The sequence below is a fragment of the Acipenser ruthenus genome, chromosome 8, assembly GCF_902713425.1.
Source record: "Acipenser ruthenus chromosome 8, fAciRut3.2 maternal haplotype, whole genome shotgun sequence".
Taxonomy (NCBI): domain Eukaryota; kingdom Metazoa; phylum Chordata; class Actinopteri; order Acipenseriformes; family Acipenseridae; genus Acipenser; species Acipenser ruthenus.
Genome location: NC_081196.1, coordinates 16,495,990 through 16,518,920, shown reverse-complemented (window position 1 = coordinate 16,518,920; position 22,931 = coordinate 16,495,990). Strand labels below are relative to the sequence as shown.

General features: G+C 38.2%; 1 protein-coding gene across 1 annotated transcript in view; it reads right to left on the bottom strand.

The window, feature by feature from the left end:
* The window catches only part of LOC117407065 (FRAS1-related extracellular matrix protein 2-like), a 95,945-nt gene that overhangs the window by 46,199 nt on the left and 26,815 nt on the right, over window positions 1–22,931 (bottom strand). Inside the window, exons 3-4 of the mRNA XM_059028616.1 lie at window positions 9,162–9,308; window positions 3,636–3,866 (exon numbers count right to left, since the gene is read on the bottom strand). Of these exons, the coding sequence (XP_058884599.1) occupies window positions 3,636–3,866; window positions 9,162–9,308 (378 nt within the window). The remainder of the gene's footprint in view (window positions 1–3,635; window positions 3,867–9,161; window positions 9,309–22,931) is intronic.

Sequence of the window (22,931 nt, the reverse complement as noted above, 5' to 3'; positions counted from 1 at the left end):
CATGACTTGTTTACTGATGAGAGCTATCAATTAGGCGTTGCACTTGTGCATTTGAATAAGACTATTTTAAAAGAAAAAAAATTTGGGGTCGCTGGTGTTTTGTAACTGAACTGTACCCTGTTAAGACCGCCCACGCAGCATTTGACAGGCTGCACAAAATGTGACAATAAGCGGGTTCGTGAACCTATAGTGCATGGAGAGTGGTTTTTGAAAAAGCGTGATAATAAACAGGGTATGATATTAATCAAGGTGATATAAAACAGGTTCATCTGTATCTTCAAAAACGGGTTGCTTTATAACTACATGTAGCATTTAAACTTGTCTACAGAATATCTGAAAATAAAATATTCAAATGTGTGAGGAGTTGGGGCACTGTCTTGGAATTACTTTTTAAAATATGCTTTTGAACAAATCGGCATTGTACTATTGCAAAGCACCATCCAACAACCTGCTAGCTGATAATGTCGTAGCTACTCCCCACAGCTCTAAATCCCAGGGGTGGTTTCAGGCGGATTACTAGTAATGATCCAAAAAATGAAGACCAGATGTTGCCTAGGCAGACTTCACGCACATGCCTCCCTTATCATTAGCTTTCCCTCAGTCATGCTGAAAAAAAACATCACTCATCCACTTTTGGCACTTCGGCCTTGCAAATTTAACACACTGAACATAAAACATATGAAGTGCTTTCCAACTGAAGCTTCTGACAACATTCTTGACTTATTTCCCCCCTCTATAATAAACTCCAATTGGAAGGATTAAGAGAGTATTATTTTGTGTTACTGTGATTCTTAATGTATTAGATACAACAGAGGAGGCTCATTAGAGAAGGAAAGGGAGGCAGCAAAACAAAGAATATGCCTGGGGGGGGGGATCCCAGGCTCTGCTTTCAATTTTCATACATATTCAAACACTGTACATATAGTATGGCAATTCTGTATATGTACAGAGGCTGTGTGGTCCAGTGGTTAAAGAAAAGGGCTTGTAATCAGGAGGTCCCTGGTTCAAATCCCACCTCAGCCACTGACTCATTGTGTGACCCTGAGCAAGTCACTTAACCTCCTTGTGCTCCGTCTTTCAGGTGAGACGTCATTGTAAGTGACTCTGCAGCTGATGCATAGTTCACACACCCTAGTCAACGTGTCTTTCCTTTCCTGCTGATTTGTAGTTTGTGTATTTTATCCCCCCCACTGGAAATGTGTCAAATCGCAAATCTAATCTATATCAATGTTGTATCAGTATATTTTTAAACATACACTGGCAGTGTGTATCAGTTAAGTTTATTAGGATAAACTATGATGGGCTACAGTTTGATTTTCTCAGCTGACTAGAGGAGGAAATGTGTTTAACAGCCAAATTGTGGTAAAATGTTAAGAAGATATGAAAAGTGTTGTCAATCACAATACAATACCACCAGCCGCCACTGAGATACACCCATGTCCTCCTAAACTGATTAGACACTGCATTTTATGATAAATGTAAAATGACCCCCTTATTATTATTATTATTATTATTATTATTATTATTATTATTATTATTATTATTATTATTATTGGGTTGAGGTGCTCATGTTTCACTGCAGGGTGAAATTCTCACATTCACTAGAAGGTACAGTATAGCACAACCAATATAAAAGTTGGCCATGATAAATTTGCATGATCATTTTGCCATTTTACCATGGTTTTACTATGCATTTACCAAAGTTTACCTTGGTTAGCCATGTCTGTCTGTGCTTTACCATACAAGCCTGTGCTTTATTACACTTTTCTATGCTTTTACTATGCAGAAGGGAGAAGTTGCAATGTGAAATTACCCACATGCTCCCATGGAACCACATTCATGGCTCATTTTTTTTTTTTTTTGACAACATATCTTTTTGGTTAATATTTTACTTTATATATTAAACTAATATAAAAAGAACCCAGGGATTAAAAGAGAGCCCTACATCTGAAGTAACATCTAAGTAACACCATCTGTGCGTGTATTTCAAAACTTGACTTAAAGTCTGGCTCTAATGCTAGTTCAAGACTGAGGACAATAAAAGCGTCTCTAGAAAAAAGAAGCTAAAAGGGTAATTAATCAGTCACTGAAAGTTTGTTCTTCAAAAAACCAATGTGGCAATTTCAAAAAAAGAGAATCAGTCAAACTCCCCCGTTCGAAGCTATTAGCAAGATAAAAAAAAAAGGTTTGCTGTCCCTTTGGCAAATCACATGTGTGCGTAGTACAACCCATACATTTTCATTCGCTAAAGTAGAAGATATGAATTGTTTTATTGTTAAATTAATCAGGTAGGAGGCAAGCTGCTTTTGCTTGGAAAACCTGCCAGGGTGTTGGGCTGCAGTCCAAGGTTAGTCCATTCTTGGAAATGCTGTTCAGCATTTGATGAGGATATACAATAGCTCACTAACCTTAAGTTATCTTTGTGGTGAGCTGTTTTTAATTGTCATGATGCTGGTTTATCTCTGTACGTTTTGTTCACATACTTATTTAATAATTACAGAAATTATGAATTCAGTCATCTTTGGATTTCTTTATTAAAGTGATGTTGGGTGATTTTTGAAGTTCCGAACATGTTAGAGCAGACATAGGCAACTCCAGTCCTGGATGAAGTAGCTTTAGGACTAGGAAGGAGTTTTAATGGGTTCAAGTAAACCATTAAAAACATGGTTAGAATGAAGTCCTGACAGGAAGGGTTAAGTTGCCCGTCCCTGACATCCGAATTGGGTTATTTTCATTCAATATTGTGCTTTGAAACCTTTTTTCTATGCCCAGGAATCACCTGTGTGTGTGTACCAACATACGCACGTATCTATATCCAGCACACATTACAGACTAAGGTAAACAGGGTAATACTGGTGTGAAATTATAGGGCAATATCCCAATTAATTCTAAATCAAGGAAGCTGCTGCAAAATGATTAAGAGACTGTAACTTTGGAGGAAGTGTTCCGTTACATAGACCCATAACCTTACTTACCAGCTATAATCAGACAGGGCAGAACTAATGCAGAGTGGCAGAGAAGGGAAACCAGATCAAAGCGATACCTCTGGGTTTAACTAGCTGTCTATGGAACACCACTCCTTTGAAGCTTCCTGATTGAGAGCCCTGGTGCTTGTTATTACTTCACTCCTCTAATCACTAATAACTGCAGTATAATGCACCTGTTGTGGTATGGAGCTTCCCTGCTGTGCGATAATCTGTTTTAGGTAGCCTCATACAATATTGAAAAAGATTTGCTTCATGCATCATGGTGTAATATTTTTTTTTTTTCTCAGAGTAGTAGGATTCTGTTATCCTGGATTATTGCTTTAAACTTGACAAGAGTTTCTGGAGATTACACAAAAGGTGTGCCAATCTTTAACCCAGCATGTAACAAGAATGAAAAAAACAGAAATGACACATTTGCTACAGCGTGCTTCTTTAAAACTGCAAATGTGAGAGTGACAGGGTGGGGTCCCTGTCCTTCTGATCCACTATTAGAGGGACGGCACTCATCTGCAGTATTGCTAAACGTGTTGCTGGTTTCCTTTGTCTTTCTCAGAGACCTCCAATCCATCACTGAAAAATGGTTGAAGGTGTTTGACAGGATGAATGTGTTTAATACCAGTCCCTGCAAGCAATATGATAATTACTCACCGTCAGCTGGGTCAAGGATCTCCACTGTGGTAATCTCTGGGAATTCAAGGGCAGCCATCACCGGCTCAGACAGAACAATCTGGAAGGTTTCCGACTGCTCAAACTCATTGTCAGTCAGGATTCGTACTCTCCATGTCGCTGTGGTCTGGCCTGGGTTGAACTGCACCTGCTTCTGAGACTTCCCCCTGAAATCTTTGTCTTTTTCAGCTGTACCATCCTTTGTGCCAATACCTTTTGGGAACAAAAAAATATATATTTTGAATTAGAGTTCACAATCAACTGACAAACAGTTTAGTAACTTGTACGAATCCCCAGCACATTTCCTGCTATTTATTCCCACCAGGTAAGTAACCGAGCCATAGCAATGCATGACTAACTTAAGTTTGTTATGCAAAAATCATGCTATAATCACATTTTCTGGGATTAATCTGTTTCCTTTTACTCTTACATTTATTAGTTCATTATTCATTTAATTTCAGTTTGAACTGAGAGTCCAACAGAGATGACATACAGTACTTGCTTATATAAATTTACAGTTGAGGCACAGGGGGATATAGCATTTGGCACCGGTGTCTGTGAGCTCAGGTGTTACTTGAATTCAGAATCTGCTCTCCAGTTCCCTCGCTCTAACCACAATCATACAGATGCAAAGTTGAGAAAATAAGCATAAATGTAACTTTATAAATACATTCTGAACTACTACGGCTTGTCAGTCATGACTATGCAATGTAAGGTCTGCTTTTATGTATTGATATTCCCTATGAGGAAAACAGAATGAAAAATACTGGCCTTTGACAACAACCTGCTTCTGTACATCTGCTAGTCATGGGAGCAGCTGTTCCATGACCGGAACCACTGAACTAGAAGGACTTACGTGTTTCTTTGAATCTAAGCCCCCTATACCTATTTTGTAAATACAAGAATGGTGTTGCTACAATAGCTATGTTATGGCATTACAGCTTTTAACTTTTAACTTTTGCTGGAAAATGTTCTATGCCTGCATGAGCTTTTAAATCTGTTCCGGCCTCTGTATGATTGCATTAGTGAGGCTTGTTTTCTGTCTGAGAACACTGATTTGCAGTGTTCCTGTCTTGTCAGGTACTCCTAGTTCTAGAATGTATACCCTGAATATGTGGTTTCTTTACATTAATGAAGCACATGTGATTGTGAGGTTCAGTAGGGTCCTCCTAATATATGGAACACAGGAAATGTAAAATGTCACCAATTGCATCTCATTTTATCGAATGTCTGGGGGGCATAGTTTAAGTGAAATCCATGACAATGTAATGTTAAAGCCAAAACAATAAATGTGAGTCAATTTTGACCATCCCTTGTTAGCAAATTCTACATTTTCCCTAGTCCTTTCTAGGATCTGAAACTGGTCTGGCCAAGGTTAACCATTGTAACATATGACCAGATCATGTTAATTGTTCAGGTTTTAACTCTGAAAAAAACATGATGTATTTATCATGATACTGTATAAATATCTGGACCACCAGAGGTGAAAGCCTCCTATGCTGGACCCTCTGAATTTGTAATAAACAGGGCATATTTAAGCTTGTATCACCTTTCTTCTGGAGTGTTAGCACTTGGAGGACAACAGCACTACTTCAGAAATGTCAGAAGGCTGCACTGTCTGGACATTGAGGCCGATAGAACTAATATTATCTTAGTTTGGAGCTAAAGGTTATGTGCCAAGCTCAGAAACCTAAGTAACCCCTTGCCCGTGTTGACTGTATGAACCATTGATGACACTATCAGCCTGCACCCTGACCTGACAATACTGTTGCTTCTTTCCATCTTTCTTTAAAAACCAGCCTGCACTCTGTTGGATTTCCACTGTGCATACTGGAAGCTGTTTGATCACAACAACTTCAAGCAGCACGGTTGGCAGGGTATCTTACAGCTGGGCTGTTTTGACAGCTGCTGTGCAGTACACAAACCTGCACAGTTTTATTCGATTCTTGCACACCACGCAGCGTGGGCTGGACTATTAAAAAAAACATGGCCCCTGGATAAGTAGTTCTTCGGACACTACACCATTACAGGAGCTTTTTGCTGCAAGTACATACATAACATAAACATTTAGGATTTGCCAAAAAAAAAGAAAAGCACATTGACGCAAATGTATCGTAAAAGAGATCTACAGATGAATAAACATTTTCAAACAACACAGAAAGCCTTGTTCCATGTTGAAGCAGGTTCTGGTTATTTATCAAAAATGCAGCCTAGTTCCCTTATCTTGGACTAACTTATTCCAATATTCTGAATTTATAACAATTCATGAATTCATTAAAATTTGAAGTGCTGGGTCAAACATTCATTTTGACCCACTGTGGTGGTCCTAGAATCGTACTGGCGCCTTTGTCATTTCCATTGGTGGACAGTTTTGTGGTATTCTGACTTTTATATCCACCTTGTATAAAAATGGCAAATGTACAAACACTATTTTGTGCCTGAATTTTAAGCAATGTTTGTTTAATAAATAAAATAATTCTGATAAAATAGTAGACATGGGTGTTATTCTTTTGCATTGCTTTTTAAAGCATTTACAATAAAAACCACTGTGTAATTACAGCGTGTCGAGGAGTGTGGAGTAGTGGTTAGCGCTCTGGACTCTTGACCGGAGAGTCATGGGTTCAATCCCTGGTGGGGGACACTGCTACTTTAAAACATGGTGTATGTAAAAATAATGTGTAAAAATAAATAAATAATAATAATAAAAAAATAAATAAATAAAATAATGATGTCTTGTAACAATTGTAAGTCACCCTGGAAAAGGGTGTCTACTAAATAATATATTTCTGTTAGATATATATGGTAATGAACCATGTTTGTTAAACCATCTAGTGATGACACCTCTAGTGTTTATGCAGGTTTTCTTCAGATTGTTTTTCTTAATCATGGTACATCCCATCATTATTCTCGTTTAAACTGTTCCCACTGAAAGTGGGTTACCAGCCTCTCCACTCTTTTGGGGCCCTCACTTCAGCTTCATCGGGTTTGTCACATCATTTTTAACTTGTTATTCACAACAGCATTGAAGCATGAGCCAAACGGAGTGTATGGGATGACTCTAAGCACAAGAGAAGTTCATTTCAATTTCTGAACACAGTTTACACCCTCAATGGAATGCCCTTCAGGTGCTGTCAAGAGGAGAGGGGGTGGCACCCCCCTGGGCACAGTGGAGCCCAGTTATTTTTGTGAAATAACAATCTCAAAGGGTTTATTTGAGGACTTAGAAGGTGTTTGTTACTTTGGGTCCAATTCACAGAATAAAATACAGTTTGGTAGGAATTAAACTTTTCTAGACAGTCACTGACTTCTTTAATAAACAATCTTGGTAATGCTCATGACTATCAAACTTTATTTTATTTATTTATGTTAACAATTATATAACTTTGCCACCAGAATTGTGCAAAAATGTACTACCAAATCTGTCCCATTGTGTATTTTGTTTAAAAGGGTTATTTATATTGCTTGCATGCGGTGTTGGTTTTATCCTTTAAGGTTTTTTTTTTTGTTGTTGTTTTTAACTGCCTTTAGTGGATAGCAAGTAGAAACTTATTTCACTGAAGATTTTTGAGGCTTCCCTGGAATTTATAAATATGAGCACATGCCTGACCTGTCTCTAACTTTATATCTTTTTATGTGTTCCACAATCTTTGAAAATTCAAGTCAGCCTAATTTCTTACTTTTTAATCCACACTTTGTTTTGGTTGTTCCATTTTACTGTTTAATTAATCAAACTAATGATTTAAATAAACACAACGATTAGCTCCAAACTAATCTAGTCTTTTACAAGAACTCTTGCCTGTGACTTTTGACCCTCAAACAGAATTTAACAGACACTAGGCAAACAACTGCTTAGAACCCTCAGAGAACACAGAAACCTCAGTGTTTTACACATCTTACATGTGAAACATAACAACCATCTTTCCCACCTAGAATTTAGATTTGCATGGGTTTTGTTTGCACCCATTCCAGATGTATTAGATTGGGACCAAAAATAACAGACACCATAGTGCCAAAGGCTGATGCTGCCAAGATTTATTGTGTAGGTTGACAGGCTGTATTCAGTCTATTGGAGGCGATGGATCAGTAGTTTACTCCCTTTGCTGATAATAGGTTGCAGGCACATCTCATTTGTTTTCATTACTAAAAGCTTATACTTATGCAGGGAAATGGCACTCTGCATGTAGTAAACATAAACAATAACTGAACTGCAAGAAAGTTAGTCAGGGGCCAGGATGTAGAGACTCAACTGTTCATCATTCATGTACACAATAGCCCCCCTCCCCCCTTGTTTTTTCGCCTCTAGTGCTACATTGCTGTCGCCCCTGGTGGATATCAGTCCTGTTTGTTTTAATGAGACCAAAGTTATTTGAATTGGAAAGCTTGTCAACTTGCAGGCTGGAATAAACCAGTATTTTTGTTTAAAATGCATTTGGAGACAAAGGTGACCTTTCGTGTCATACTTACAGACCTTATTAAGTAAGCCTTCTGATGTATCTGACATACTGGTCAAGTCCATATATTTAACAGACACATTAAACAGGTTATGACAAAATGTGATGTGAAAGCTAAGAAGCTGGAGGCAAACAAAAGTTACCTAAAGTAGCAGGAAGGTCAACATGCTAAGGCTAAGTGTTAATCTCAGTGTTCAACCCAATAAACTGAAGGAAAATGATAACAGAAGCAATAACTCAATGCCATACCCAAAGACAATTTCAAGGGGGGTTAAGGCGATCGGTTTAACAAGCGGTTACAAATGAAGTTGAAATGCACGTATGGCTACACTGTAGGGTCATCAAAAGGAAAGCTGGATTTAGCATGTGCTATACACCTCACCACTACAGTTTAAACTTTTAAAAGTGAGAGAACAGTGTATAATCACAGGTAACACATCATTTCAATATTAACAATCTTGGTACAATTCCCATTATTCCCAGTTAATATTATAGGTCACTTTTCACATTAATTCCAACCCCAGGGCATTCTTTTTTGAAATATCAGCAAAAAATAATTTTACAAAAGACATGCAATCCTTGCAACCTGTTATTAGTAGGTGATGAGCGAGGGAGGTACAGTTAAAAACAGGGAGTTAAGCATGCCCATAAGGTATATAATTCACAGCACTAAGATACGGAGGCCTCTAGGCTGGGGGTTACATTGCTTGTGTTTGAAACAAAGTTCTGCTTTATGGAGGAAACCCATACTTTACTGTATCCCCTTTGTATGTCAGATTTTTTTATCCATAACGATGACTCCCCAGACTACCAGTAAACCTGCATTTAGAGTTGTTCATTACTCAACAATGCAGTCCTAACTGTGGCTTTTGGTGGATCTTTTTTAATTGAAAATACATACTGAGACTACAAAACAACCTCTCAACCTTGGAAGAACTCTTATCAGTTCTGAATAATTCCCAAAAAATCCAGAAATTGTAGGAGTGTTAAAAGTGTAGGAGGAGTGGTTGGCTGAATGTTGCTGTTGGATGCTTTGACCTCAAACTAGGTCACTTACTGACAAACGACGTCTCCCCAAGGTATCCCCTGCGCTTCAGCACCACCTCCAGAAACTTGGTCTGCTCATCCACCACGTAATACTCCTTCTCCAGAGAGATCCAGGCCCAGTTCAGGCGGAACAACTGGTTCTTCAGTTTATTGCCCCCTAAAAATGGAAATGGGAACATTGAGGTATTGTATGTGTTCATAACAGGTGCAAAATTAAAGACATAATATGGTTGCGTATGGTTTTAACATACAGTATCAGCATTTTAGTAGGAATACTGTAAATATTTATTTTTCCCTTGAGCTACATAAAACCACTTTTAGAGGATATAGGCCTAAACATTCTAGACTTTGCACAGAAGTGCACACAAGTCTAAACTATGGCAGAATGTAATAATGAGACACCACTGAATTGTAGCTTAGTGACAGCTGAATAGTATTGTGAGACATAAACAGCACAGGGGCTGAAATGACCCACAGACCATGGTACGGTAACTGTATATCAGCAATAATATACGAGCTTCCCTTCCAACACATATCATACACACACTACTCCACTAATGTGCTTCAAGCCTACCCTGTAGGGAGGAAGGTTCTGCCTCCTATTAAATAGATGTTGTCTTTGAGAGATTGAAATATGTGATACGGAAACTGCTCACAAGCAATCATGTTGAGACGCAGAGCTACGCTTATCACCACCAGAAAGTTTTAAATGCATTGTTCTGTAGTGGGGGATGGGGAAAAGCTGTTAGAATCGACCTGACACTAGTTATACAAATTAATAATGTGAACCATTTGGCTACCATTATCCAGTACTACTAAAGCAAAATTAGCCAAACCATAAGTAGACAACCATTACCAGCAATAGCATTTTGTGGCATACCTGTGCTGATATGGTACCATGGTTCTTCAATATGTGGGTTGTTTGGTGGGTCACATCACTGGTGCCAGGCTATCAATGTTTCATACTATTACAGCTGCCCGTATGCTACCATTGCCCCCTAATTGCAGAACAATTAAGGTCTAAAAAGTTATCACCTGTTACATATTTTCTTTTATGAAGCCTGAAAGACTTGAGGTTGGAAAATCTCTTATAACCACTCTAGCTAAATAGTGAATGCCTGTATAAGGTTGCTGTAGTGCCATGTATTCATTAAACACAATAATACTGGAAATATGTGTATAGACATATTCAGTTAGCTAATGACAATAATTGATTGATTGCAATCAAACTAAGCTGATGTCAGCTGACTGTTTCTAGTAGAGACACATTAAAACTGAGTAGACCTAGACCCGATTTAGCTTGCTGATCAAGTCATGCTAGAGTCACACTACACAACACTTTGAAGCTTCCAGCTTGTATCACACTAGATTTCTTTCATCCAGTCCATCCAAAGCCTTTAAATCCACTCAGAACCTGAATCCAGCATTACAGTTCTGGAACTGGGTTCATTCATATCATGTTTTTGTTTTAGTTTTATTTTGCTGTCAGTCATAGCTCAGAAATGAATGCCTTTACATTTTATTCAGTGTAATTAAATGACAAGGAACAAAGGAATTCTGTTGTTATGTCAAATTTAACATAATTGTGTAACACTGCACTTTAAGAATATTATTATTATTTATTTCTTAGCAGACGCCCTTATCCAGGGCGACTTACAATTGTTACAAGATATCACATTATACATTATTTCACATTATACAGATATCGCATTATTTTTACATAAAATTACCCATTTATACAGTTGGGTTTTTACTGGAGCAATCTAGGTAAAGTACCTTGCTCAAGGGTACAACAGCAGTGTCCCCCACTGGGGATTGAACCCACAACCTTCTGGTCAAGAGTCCAGAGCCCTAACCCCTACTCCACACTGCTGCCTATATGTTTATTTGATTCCTGTTTCAACATTAGTTTATGATGCAACTGCATTATATTTAACTACGTACTATTGGCAAGCCAGGGTCCCAAAAAACAAAACAAATTTACAAAATTAAATACGTAATTAAATAAATAATTAAACTTAGAATCCTGCAGTTCAACCAGCTGTCAAAATGAATGTAAAGATGATTTCCTACTTATTAAATGTTTCTTTTTTCACAGGTGTAGGGAACTGAGTTTTAAAAGAATATTGTAGCTTGGCACAGTAACAGTATCCAACATTGCTCCACTTGTGAGATAAACCTAATAGGGTTTTAATAGTTACCCTGACCTGTCAAATCTGTATTTCATCTAAACTCCAGAGGTCTGCTGATCTCATTTCAGTGCTAGCATTAAGTACAGGAGTCAGAGGCTTTCCGCTTGGGGAAGTACCCAACTCTCATATGTTTCAAACACCTGTTCCATATTTTACTCACACTACCTACATAATGTGCTCAAGATGCATTGAAACCACCTGATAACCATTCACTTCACAGTAAAAACGTGATGATCATGCATTATTTAGGCAGTGTGACTAGGGCATTACACAGGTTAATTCTGGTCAAAGGAAGCTAGAAACTCATTGAAAAGCCCCCTTTCCTATTCTTAAACGCTCATCATTTTTGGAAAATAAAGTGCTAGTAAGGGTCTGATAACTATCTTTTTTTTTATCTGCCTTGTTATAACTCATGCTGAGGAAGCAGCTAAACGGAAGGACTTTTAAATGTGTTACGCTTGATTCCCTTGAACAATAGGTTTCATAGGTAAACACAACGTGTGATCTCTGGAACGTGAAAGCTACTGTGCTGCGTATATGACAAACTCAACCCATTATCCCATTAGCAGATGTCTGGAGTGGCTGCACTGTGGTTTTCATTGTTTTACTTAAACATTGTGAAGGTGGGATGGATATATGAACATAGGAACATAAAAGTTTGGGAACGAGAAAAGGGTCATTCTGCCCATCAAGGATTGTCCCTTGTTAGCACACCATTCTCCCCTGCTGGGGGGATCTCATTGAAAACACAAAAATCTAGTCTTTTTTTAAATGTTATCAGTGTTTTAGATCCTACTACTTCACCTGGTAGGATATTCCATGCATTTATAACTCTCTGTGTAAAAAGTGCTTCCTACCTTCTGTTTACCTTCTCAAGTGCAATGATGTATTATTTGTAGTGAGGTGACCAAAACTGCACACAGTATTCTAGGTGGGGACTAACTAGGGCATTGTATAATCTTAGCATAACCTCTCTAGACTTGTATTCCACGTCTTTTGCAATATAGCCTAACATTCTATTTGCCTTTTCACCACATTGGCGAGATACTTTTATCCATTATAAACCCGGGATCCTTTTCAAAGTTTCTTTCACAATTTACATCCCATTAATTTTATATTTATAACCTGGATTATTATGTCCAATATTCAGCATTTTATATTTCTTAACATTAAAATTAATTTGCCATAAGTTTGCCCAGTTATAGAGAAGGCCCGAATCCCTCTGAATTAGCTTGGCTGTGGTTTCAGAGTCCACTACTCCCCCAAGTTTGGTGTCATATAACTGGTGCTAAACACACAACTGATTTTTTATTATTTTTTATGTATGATTTTTAATTCCAATGTCACATTTATTTGCTGTCTTTAAAATAAAAAAATATATATACAAATGAACTGTATGTGTGTGACGGGGTGCCCGCCCCTTTTATATATTTATATATTTATGTATTAGAATTATTTTCATTGTATCGGTTTACTTGGCGCCATGACCAGGTGCTGCGATGTTTGGCCTTAGCATTGGAAGACAAGCGTAACATGACCAATAAGTTGCCACCTGTTCCATCAAAACATTACACACAAAAGACAACATTCCTCCGCCCAGGAGAGCAACCACCAAGAAAAGGTGTTAAAACCAATCCTCGCCCAGGACAACTGGAAGCTGCTAGAGACTGGAAAATGCTGGCAGATGTTGGTTAATGGCTTATTTTTCCACCTGAGATTGCCACCACTAACCTTCGACCAGATATTGTCTTGTGGTCTGGATCAGCACGCCTTGTTCACCTGGTAGTTAACAGTGCCATGGGAGGATGCTGTAGATAAGGCGTCTGAGAGGAAGAAACTGCGGTATGCTCAACTAGCCACTGAAGCGGAACAGCGAGGTTGGAGAGTCCGGATTTACCCAGTGGAGGTGGGTTGTCGAGGATTTGTGGCACATTCTACAACCCGGTTTCTCAGAGACGTCGGATTCAGTGGCCAAGAGTTGCGTTGCACAGCGAAGAACTTATCTGAAGCAGCAGAGAGGAGCAGCAACTGGCTGTGGTTGAGACGGAAAGATTCTGGCTGGGGATCTCAAGCACAATAGAAATAAAGAAATGCTGATGTATGGGTAAGTAAGCTGGGCTGAGTTGAGTGGGGGATGGACGGGGGTGATGCTGGGACGCCAGAATCACCGTCGAGCCCTCTTGAGGTGTCATGGGCTAGTCGACAAAACACAGAGGATGGAAGGTGCCCACTTGAAGACCCCAGAGATGTACCCTACATAGCTCAATCCAGATGGTTGTCATGCTGATGCGCTGGGGAGACCGCACTGTGGTTGATCCCCGGAGCCAGCATTGCAGCCGTTGTGCGTGCTGATGCGCTAGGGAGGCAATAAGCTGATCCCTGGAGCCAGCATTACACTTCAGCCATCAACACCAGACAGATGGATATCTACATCATCATATAGAAGGAAGCGCAAATGGATGAAGACAGACACAGATGGATCACATTAGTTTACTGTAAAGCTACGTCTTAGTCGGTGCCTATCTTGGCAAGAGCCGAGTTCAAATCAGCATTAAGTTTTAACATCTACTCTCGTGTAATGGAAATCATTTTTATTATTATGCGAGTGGACGAAAACCGCCCGTCATTATTATTTATTGTCTGAGATCGGCGAAAAGAGAGAGAGAGAGAGAGAGAGAGAGAGACAGAGAGAGAGAGAGAGAGAGAGAGAGAGAGAGAGAGAGAGAGAGAGAGAGAGAGAGAGAGAGAGAGAGAGAGAGAGAAAATGCTACCATGACTGCTAGGTTCAAAGCTACTTGTTTTTGTAAAGTTCAGTTATTGTTTGTGTTTTTTTTGGCCAATGTGCCCTTTTCTTTTGTGATTTTGTAATAGTGTTTAATTTATGATTTAATAAATCTACTGCTGCGGCAGTTTGAGCCCTGTACCCGTCTGCGGTTTACAACTTCCTGGTCACCACACACGCCACTCAAGCCTACTCTGTGACAATGCGGCTCAACTTTTATTTATTTATTCATTTCATACACATATTACTACTGTATATTTACCTGACACTAACAAAACCCTACAAAGACATTTTTTGGAACTACACGAACAGCCCTGTAGACAGTTGTCATGGTAACTTCTCAGGCACTTCATTAGTAAAGACTACATCTTCCAAACCTTGTTTAAATCTACACTGCCACTTGCATTGTGCCAAATATCTATCTCGCAACTCATTCTGTGAGTGGCACTCCTGAATAATTACCTCTTACCTATTACTTTTTCCTTACATTCAAAGTACAGTACCCCTTAGTACTCCTTCCAATACCATATATAGCAAAGTTATTCTGCACTGCTTAGATAACATTGATGGCAAGTATTACAAACACATTATTTATATGACTGCTGCAGCCTTTTGCTTGGAAACTCGTAGCTAAGCTACTACATAAAACCGTATCCCAATAAAACACGACTGCTTTGAACAACCAGCCAACTGAAAACCTTTCATCGCGCTACAGCTTGGTTGAAGGATCTGCTAATTTGACAAATAACAAATCTGAGCCCGAGCTGCTTTACTTTCCCCACAAAAGCCTGTCCCTGTGCCTGCTATTTCATTTTGACATTGTTGTTGGCTTTAGGTTCTGTTATGTCTTTGGTGACTTTCTAATGGGTTCTTGTATGTCTTAAAAGAACTTGAAAGTTTTTCAAAGGGAAACCTTTTATTGGCCCTGCAAAGACTGTCTAAAGACTGGCTACACTTGTTTCTGCATTCTAAAGTGAGATCACTACAGCTGTATTGGGGGGCAAGTGTTTACTAATGGCAAAAATGGTGACTCAAAATTTGCCTTTTCAATGATCAATATAATTGGAGAACTTAAGCTTTGGTCCATGGGTACTATTGTTTTTTTACCAAGAGAATACACTTTACACTGCATAAATAAAAGAAGCTAGAGAGATATTAGGTCCTACATGTTGATATCACCAAGCATCAGATTTACGTTCTTAGGCAATTCATTCTAAGAGGTAAAGTCACAGAGATTTAATCAGAACGAACTGTACACTTGGTGCAGTCATTTGCAAATGACTGCATTTGGCTTTAATTAAGACTACAATTACTTAGTACTTGTGTAGTTTCATCCAGCAATGTGCAATATATAAAACATTCAAACTGAAACTAAAAGGGAAAACAACGGAGATGACATACTTCTGGAAAACATGATATAGTCCAAGATGTAGTCAAAACTTTGTAAGTGTGACATACATAAATACAGCCTTTCGGAAATCAAAGAGCAGGGCAAGAAATGAAACTCCCTAGCTGTGGAGAAATTATGCTTTCTTATTAAAATGATCTGCTAATTTGGAACTTTGCATTATTTCCTGTAATAGAAGCATCACAATTTATGAAAGCCAAGAACAAAAGGACATGGAATAAAGAAGTTTTGACAGTAAAAATAAGATTGCTAACAGAGCCAATGTTCGTTTGCCAAAGTTCAAGTTTCATTCTTTGTACCCTCAGCAACTATTTTTAGGTAAAATGCTGTTAACATATCAGGGCACTCAAACTGTCGGTCATACTGTCTATTCAAAACAGTATGACCGACACAGAATACAACTGCCCTAACAACTTTAGGGCTTTTTTGTTTCTTCCATCAGTATGTGTGTTCTCTATCACTATTCATTGTTGTTTCTGCTCAGATAATTTCGTATCATTATTACCTTATAACTTGTATTAATGTGGGTTGTTCATTTACCCACAGTTGCTGCAGTTAGACAGGAGCAGAAGCAGCCTCCCATGGATGAAAAGGGATATTAGTTTGTAAGCTTACTAAATAATTATCCAAGTAGAAACAGCAGTAGAGATTTATATCAAACACACATAATAGGATATTAAACAATATTCTCAAAACATAGATGGTATTGCTTTAACATTGCAATTTTTAACATCATTTAAATACAGTAAAGGCCAAGTTAGTATAAACACAATTTTAAGTAAATAAATTTAAAGCCAATTTTGTGTGTTGGGTTGTCTATTAAACTATTCAAAAGATTACAAATATTATTTAAATAATCAGAAGAATTAAAAAAGAAGTTAATCTGATCTGTCGTATGTCTGGTTTTGAACAGGAGAAACCCTAACCAGACTGATGAACAATGCAGAGCTGGATACAACTGTAAATAGATTGCCTGCCATCTCAACCTGAGACTCCTGTCTGCAGTAAGCACCTGGCTCAACGTCATCTCCCTCACATGCCCTGCAGCTACACCTAGATTTATTGAGTCTCCGGCAAAGCATTCCTTCAAACCAACCTTATTATCCTTCAGGCACAAACAGCAGATTAACTCACACTGCAGGCGCCAGCTTACCTCCTAGAAAAAGACAACATTTCAAATGGAAATTGCAGTTGCTGCAAGTCACTCAAATATAAAATTCTTACACACGTACACACTGCTTGTTTCATGACTGCAGACTTCGTAAGAGCTTCCAGTACTGTGTGTTAAACAGCAGTTACTGACATGTAACACCCCTTAAAAGACTGAAATACACTAAAGAGACTTACACCCACTGTTGTTACTGTCCATACCCTTATTACACAACAGGCCCTGTTTTAATGTTTGAGCCACTGAAAGACCCAATGAATTGTCTAGTTGAGAATAAACACTTCCTAATTTTATTCTATACATTTTTCTGGATATGTAACATTTATTGAAAATGTGGTTTGTCTCCAGGAATTTCTTTTCATTAACAAAAGTTTGATAACGCAAAGACATGCAAAGCAGGTAATGTCTTCTCCATGTTGTTAAACACACTAAATACCTCCTGATATCTGTGGAAATGTGTCCCAGCTGCATGTAGCATGATAACGGAAGCATAAGAAGCATGTAACGATATTTATTTCAAATAATTTCTATATACTTGGCCTTTATCTGTCTTGTTTGCTTCATCCATAACTTCACAAAATGTACTTGCCATTTCATTAAAGTAAAAAACCTACTGCTGCTATATTCCACACTTTGAAATAAATTGTATTATCTGGTTAAATATTACCTGTATATATATATATATATATATATATATATATATATATATACAGGTAGTGAACAAAAAAATGGAAACACCAATGTAAAGTCACTTAATAGGGCGTCGGGCCACTATGGTATCCCGCTCTGTGGAGTTTTCGGCAGACCATTTTGATGAAACTGGCTGCTCGCGCCCCAGGTTGAAATTTGCAGTCAATTGATCTGCAGTTTGCACGGACATCGCGATCCTGGAGTATGCGCTTACGCCCACTGTTGCCCTGTGCTGATGATGTCTTTCCCTTGGAGTTCCATGCCGACATCACCTTAGACACCGTTGCTCATCAAACATCAGCAAGTTGAGCTGTCTTGGTCACTGAAGCTCCTGCCAAACGCGCCCCAACAATCACCCCTGTTTCAAAGTCACTGAGGTCTCCTCTTGCAGTCATGCTAACCATAATTATCGGCAACCAGGCCGGTCCAGCATTTTTATACATGATCCTAAGCATGCTGGGATGTTATTTGCTTAATTAATGCATGAGCCCATGAGCCACACCTGTGTGGAAGCCCTTGCTTTCAGTATACTTGGTATCCCTCATTTACCCAGGTGTTTCCATTTTTTTGTTCACTACCTGTATATATATATATATATATATATATATATATATATATATATATATATATATATATATATACATATATAATTTAATTCATAGCAATAGCTTTCTATGATCTTAGACTTTCAAAGGGCTACAAATACATCTGTTGGTTTATTTTTAAAATATATACTTTTTAAAAAGATAGTACAGCTTCATCGTATAGCTACTAGGTTTGTAGTCTAGCAAAATCCACTTTGTTAAAACAAATTCTAGTAATTAAAAAATAAATAAAAAGGGACAAGCTTCTTAACTATTTCAATGAACTGCCTGGTCAATCGACCATAGCCTTCTGTTCCACTATTACGATAACAAGGGTTGCAGTTCTGTTTTTTTTTTTTTTTAAATAACTCTATAAGAGAAAAAGAAAAAAAATCATTCTGAAAAAAGTCTGAGATGATTCACACATTCCCTACTGTTCTGGCAGTATAGCAAGTAAAACATGTGTCTGCACTCACAGCTCATAGTACACACTGCTCACAGTATAGCAAGTAAAACATGTGTCTGCACTCACAGCTCATAGTACACACTGCTCACAGTATAGCAAGTAAAACATGTGTCTGCACTCACAGCTCATAGTACACACTGCTCACAGTATAGCAAGTAAAACATGTGTCTGCACTCACAGCTCATAGTACACACTGCTCACAGTATAGCAAGTAAAACATGTGTCTGCACTCACAGCTCATAGTACACACTGCTCACAGTATAGCAAGTAAAACATGTGTCTGCACTCACAGCTCATAGTACACACTGCTCACAGTATAGCAAGTAAAACATGTGTCTGCACTCACAGCTCATAGTACACACTGCTCACAGTATAGCAAGTAAAACATGTGTCTGCACTCACAGCTCATAGTACACACTGCTCACAGTATAGCAAGTAAAACATGTGTCTGCACTCACAGCTCATAGTACACACTGCTCACAGTATAGCAAGTAAAACATGTGTCTGCACTCACAGCTCATAGTACACACTGCTCACAGTATAGCAAGTAAAACATGTGTCTGCACTCACAGCTCATAACACACACACTGCTCACAGTGTGTAGATTTTTATTTAAGCATTACAACTTCATTTATTTCAGATTAGTTTACCTTCTAATCTTTAATACCAGTAAGTAGGTTTCGCCCCTGTTTGATCTCGCTGCCTCTTTTGTAGTCTGTTGTATTTTTTCTTTTATGTGATGCCAAAACAATACCTGTGGCTCTGTTTGAATATAGCTATGTCAAGAAAAGTCGGATAAAGCCTTTGTTTTGGTAATAGCAAGTATAAAGGTAATAGATTTGTTTTGTAGTTGCCGGTACACATTGAATTACAATAAAATATTGGAGGGGCATTGATCTTTTCTAGTTTGGCTTTACATTTTCGTTTGGAAAGCCTTTATTTCAGAACCTACTGTTTGTCTAATGATTTAGACATCAGTTTTATGGCACTAATGTTCAGATGAAAGTGAATCACTTTTATAACACTGTTATTTGGTTTTAAAATACCCATTGGGCAAAATATTTGAAAATGTAATTCAGTACAGTCTGTTATCTATATTGTATAACCACAGTGAACCACCAGCCTAAAAAATGAAGTCTCCTTAATAAGAACATAAAACTGATGTTCATTTTAAGGGGTAAAATCTAATTGTTCCTCAAATGGATTGGTGCTGCCTTTAAAAGCTATGTTTATGTAACTTTTCAGCACTCCAAACTACATTGCAAGGAACCAAATTAACCATCAACCTACATTTACTATTTAAAATCAGCAATGCATTGTAATACTGCAGTAATAATTACTATCATCATACACAGCAACTAAAAAACTCATATTACTGTGTTATACTAAGACTGCCCTGATTTGGTCAGAAGAGAATCTACAAGTCTTTGATTTCCTTTCCTAACTGTCTGGGTTATCCCTGTTGCGACAAGTTTAGTTAAAAATATATTTGGTTTAAGGTAACTGGCGTCATTGTCTTCTAACTCCTAGATTAAATTAAGTCTGTTAAAATAATTTTAAAAAGAGAAAGATAGAATTTCTTTTAAAGGAACTGTAGGGATTTAATTACGTTATGAAGCCAGTAACTTTAACAGAAATTATTTTGGTATCACTAAGAAATGAGACTGTTAAGCTACATTTCCTAAACAAAGTGCACAGGCAGACATTTCCCACGAAGCTATAAACAGAACATGCCGAAGCACATGCTCCAGCAACAAACAGACCTCTATAATGTTTTACAGTGGGGATAACCTAGACCAGGCTAATTGCCAGCTCCATTTTATTTATCCCATTACAGTATGTTTATTAAAATCAGTTAGTACTTCAGTATTCCACAGTAGAAGTACCTATAACAGCTTAGCTGTAATACATGCACTATTCATCACACTACACTCACAACTAACCTAATAATGTGAACCTTACTCATATTATCACCATATCAGAATGCCCCAGTAGGAGTCAATGGGGACATGCCTCTGATATTACCACTTTCATATCAATCTCATTATTCAGTCATACGACTGATTTCCACCCCACTTGATCTCACTCAAAAGCTTAAGATTAGAAAGTTTACTTTAAATATTCTGACATATAAAGTAGCACATTATAGCATATACTTCAGAATACTGTGAATCAGGTTTACAATGTTCTTATCATTTTAATTATTACAATATGTTCTACATGTACAGTATAATAGACTGCACTTATTAAAAATACATTTCACAAATGAACACCCTTATAACCAATGCACTACCATTAACTGGTACTATATTTAGAGTTTCAAATGGCATATTTGTTGTCAAAAACCATTTGAGCTGACTTTAATAGGTTATTAATTAACTTCTGATAAAGTCAACGCTATAGTAGGTTTTTGCATTGCTGTTGTTAAACATTACTTGAACAGATGTGCAGAAGTTTTGTCCAGCTTGCCTTAATAAATGTCAGTAGTGTTTACATGCTGGCTCTAATTTGAAGTGGCTGAACTTGCAGCATTTGGGCTATTTCTGGTAACTGCTCTGGGGAAGCAAAATTATTCTAGTAATACTTTTACCACACGGAACGTCAATGCATTAATTTAACAAAAGTCCCACTGATATCCAATCTTCTCTGCACTCCTGAACCTAGTGACCCAACAAAGTGCACTTAAAGGTACTTCACAAAGCTTTGACCCAGGCCAGAGTGCTGCCTGTAAAGTACAAGAATGATGACTATAGGGCATAACATTAACTAATTCGCCAACTCTTTAGAGGTCAGCATTTGACCATGAATGTTCCCACTGTAGCCTTAATGTGATTCTCACAGTTCTTACTTTTTAAACTGGTGGGTGACTATGACTGACTATGAGATCAAACGATTTCCTGTGCTGCAAACCAGCCTTTGTTCTCAGTTTGAACAAAATGCTTTCTTCTTGTACATTATGGTTAAAACTTTACTGGAAGTTCTGCTGTTATGAAATTGCCAATTAAATGCTTTTTCAAAGTTTTTTTTTTTTAATTTTAAGTTGACCTATTATTATTTTTATTTATTTTCACCCCAAATTTTGAATGTCCAGTTATGTTTTTTCTCCTCACTGCAGTGGGTCCCCACAATCATGGACGTTCTGAGGGCATGTGAGCGTCCTCCGATCTCACAAGCCCAAAACCAGAATCACTTTTACACCGAGCAATCCAGAGCACAGGTAGGCGGGCTACCGATCCCAGAGAACAGAGATCAGCCCTGCTTTTTATCCACTCTGTATGTGCTTGGAGTCTGGCCAGTAGGGTTGCAGGATGAGGAGAAGTCCCTGCCGGTTTCCCATCCCCCACCCCAGGAGCGTCAGAGCCAATGTGACGCCCCCTTCTGAGTCCCCAGCAAAGTTCGGCCTCTTTGCACAGCCCGGACGTGAACTGGCGCCGTCCAAGCTGTGTGACTCATCCTGCACTGCCATCGGCAGCACTTTAATTGAATGAGCCACTCGGGGACCCTCAAAGTTTATTTTAATCAATAAAATATATTTGTTCCAGAATGTTGCTGGCAGATAAAGATTACACAACTTTATTTTATTCATGAAAAATAACTTTGAAAAAGCATTCAGTAACACTTTATAATAAGTGTCTGTAATTCAAATGTAATTTTAGATTAACAATAATTCATACTTACCCGAACACTAACATTAAATAATCATGCATAAGTACTGTGGCAGAGTAGGGGGGGGAGGTCTAGTCCTTGACTACATCCCCCAGAATGCCGTGGGACTAAGCCAGGATGAATTACACCAGGTCTAATTTAATTAGAAACACCTGTCGGTAGTTAAGCAGGCAGGTGTATATATATATGTGACAGACTGGCTGGCAGTGGTGAGTGTGATGACGTCACGGACCAGGAAGTAACTGAATCACAAACAATGGATGGGCGGATGATAGGGAGTGCAATGGCACTCAGCGTATTTATTAATCAATAAAACAAAATATTTAAACAAAACAGAAACAAAATGGCACGAGGGCCAAACGAATAAACAGACAAACAAGTAAGTGGCGTGCTGGCTAAACCAGCACGTTTTAGCAATTGTTTCTATGTCTTCTACGCGCTCTCTCTCCGCTCTCCCGTACTCTCGACTCCAACACTCCACCTCGAGTGCAGAGAGCTGCAGGTTTATATACTCTGGCCGAGGGATTAACTAGTTGTTAATTATCTTATTATCCCTCGGCCAGAGTCTGCACGCGTTTGGTAAGGATGCATGACTGTCAGCTAGTTAAATAATCAGTAGCTGATCAGCCATGCATTCTCACAGGGTTTTTAAATATAATAATAAAAGACGCGGCGCTTTTACCCGTGCCGCAAACAAAAATACAAATAATAATAAATAGGGGCGGGACACTCCACCACAATATAGCAGGTCAAAATGTTTGGTCTGGGTCAGTGTTAAGGTTAAGAGGAGACATGTGAGGAACCTTTAATAAAAAAAAAACAAA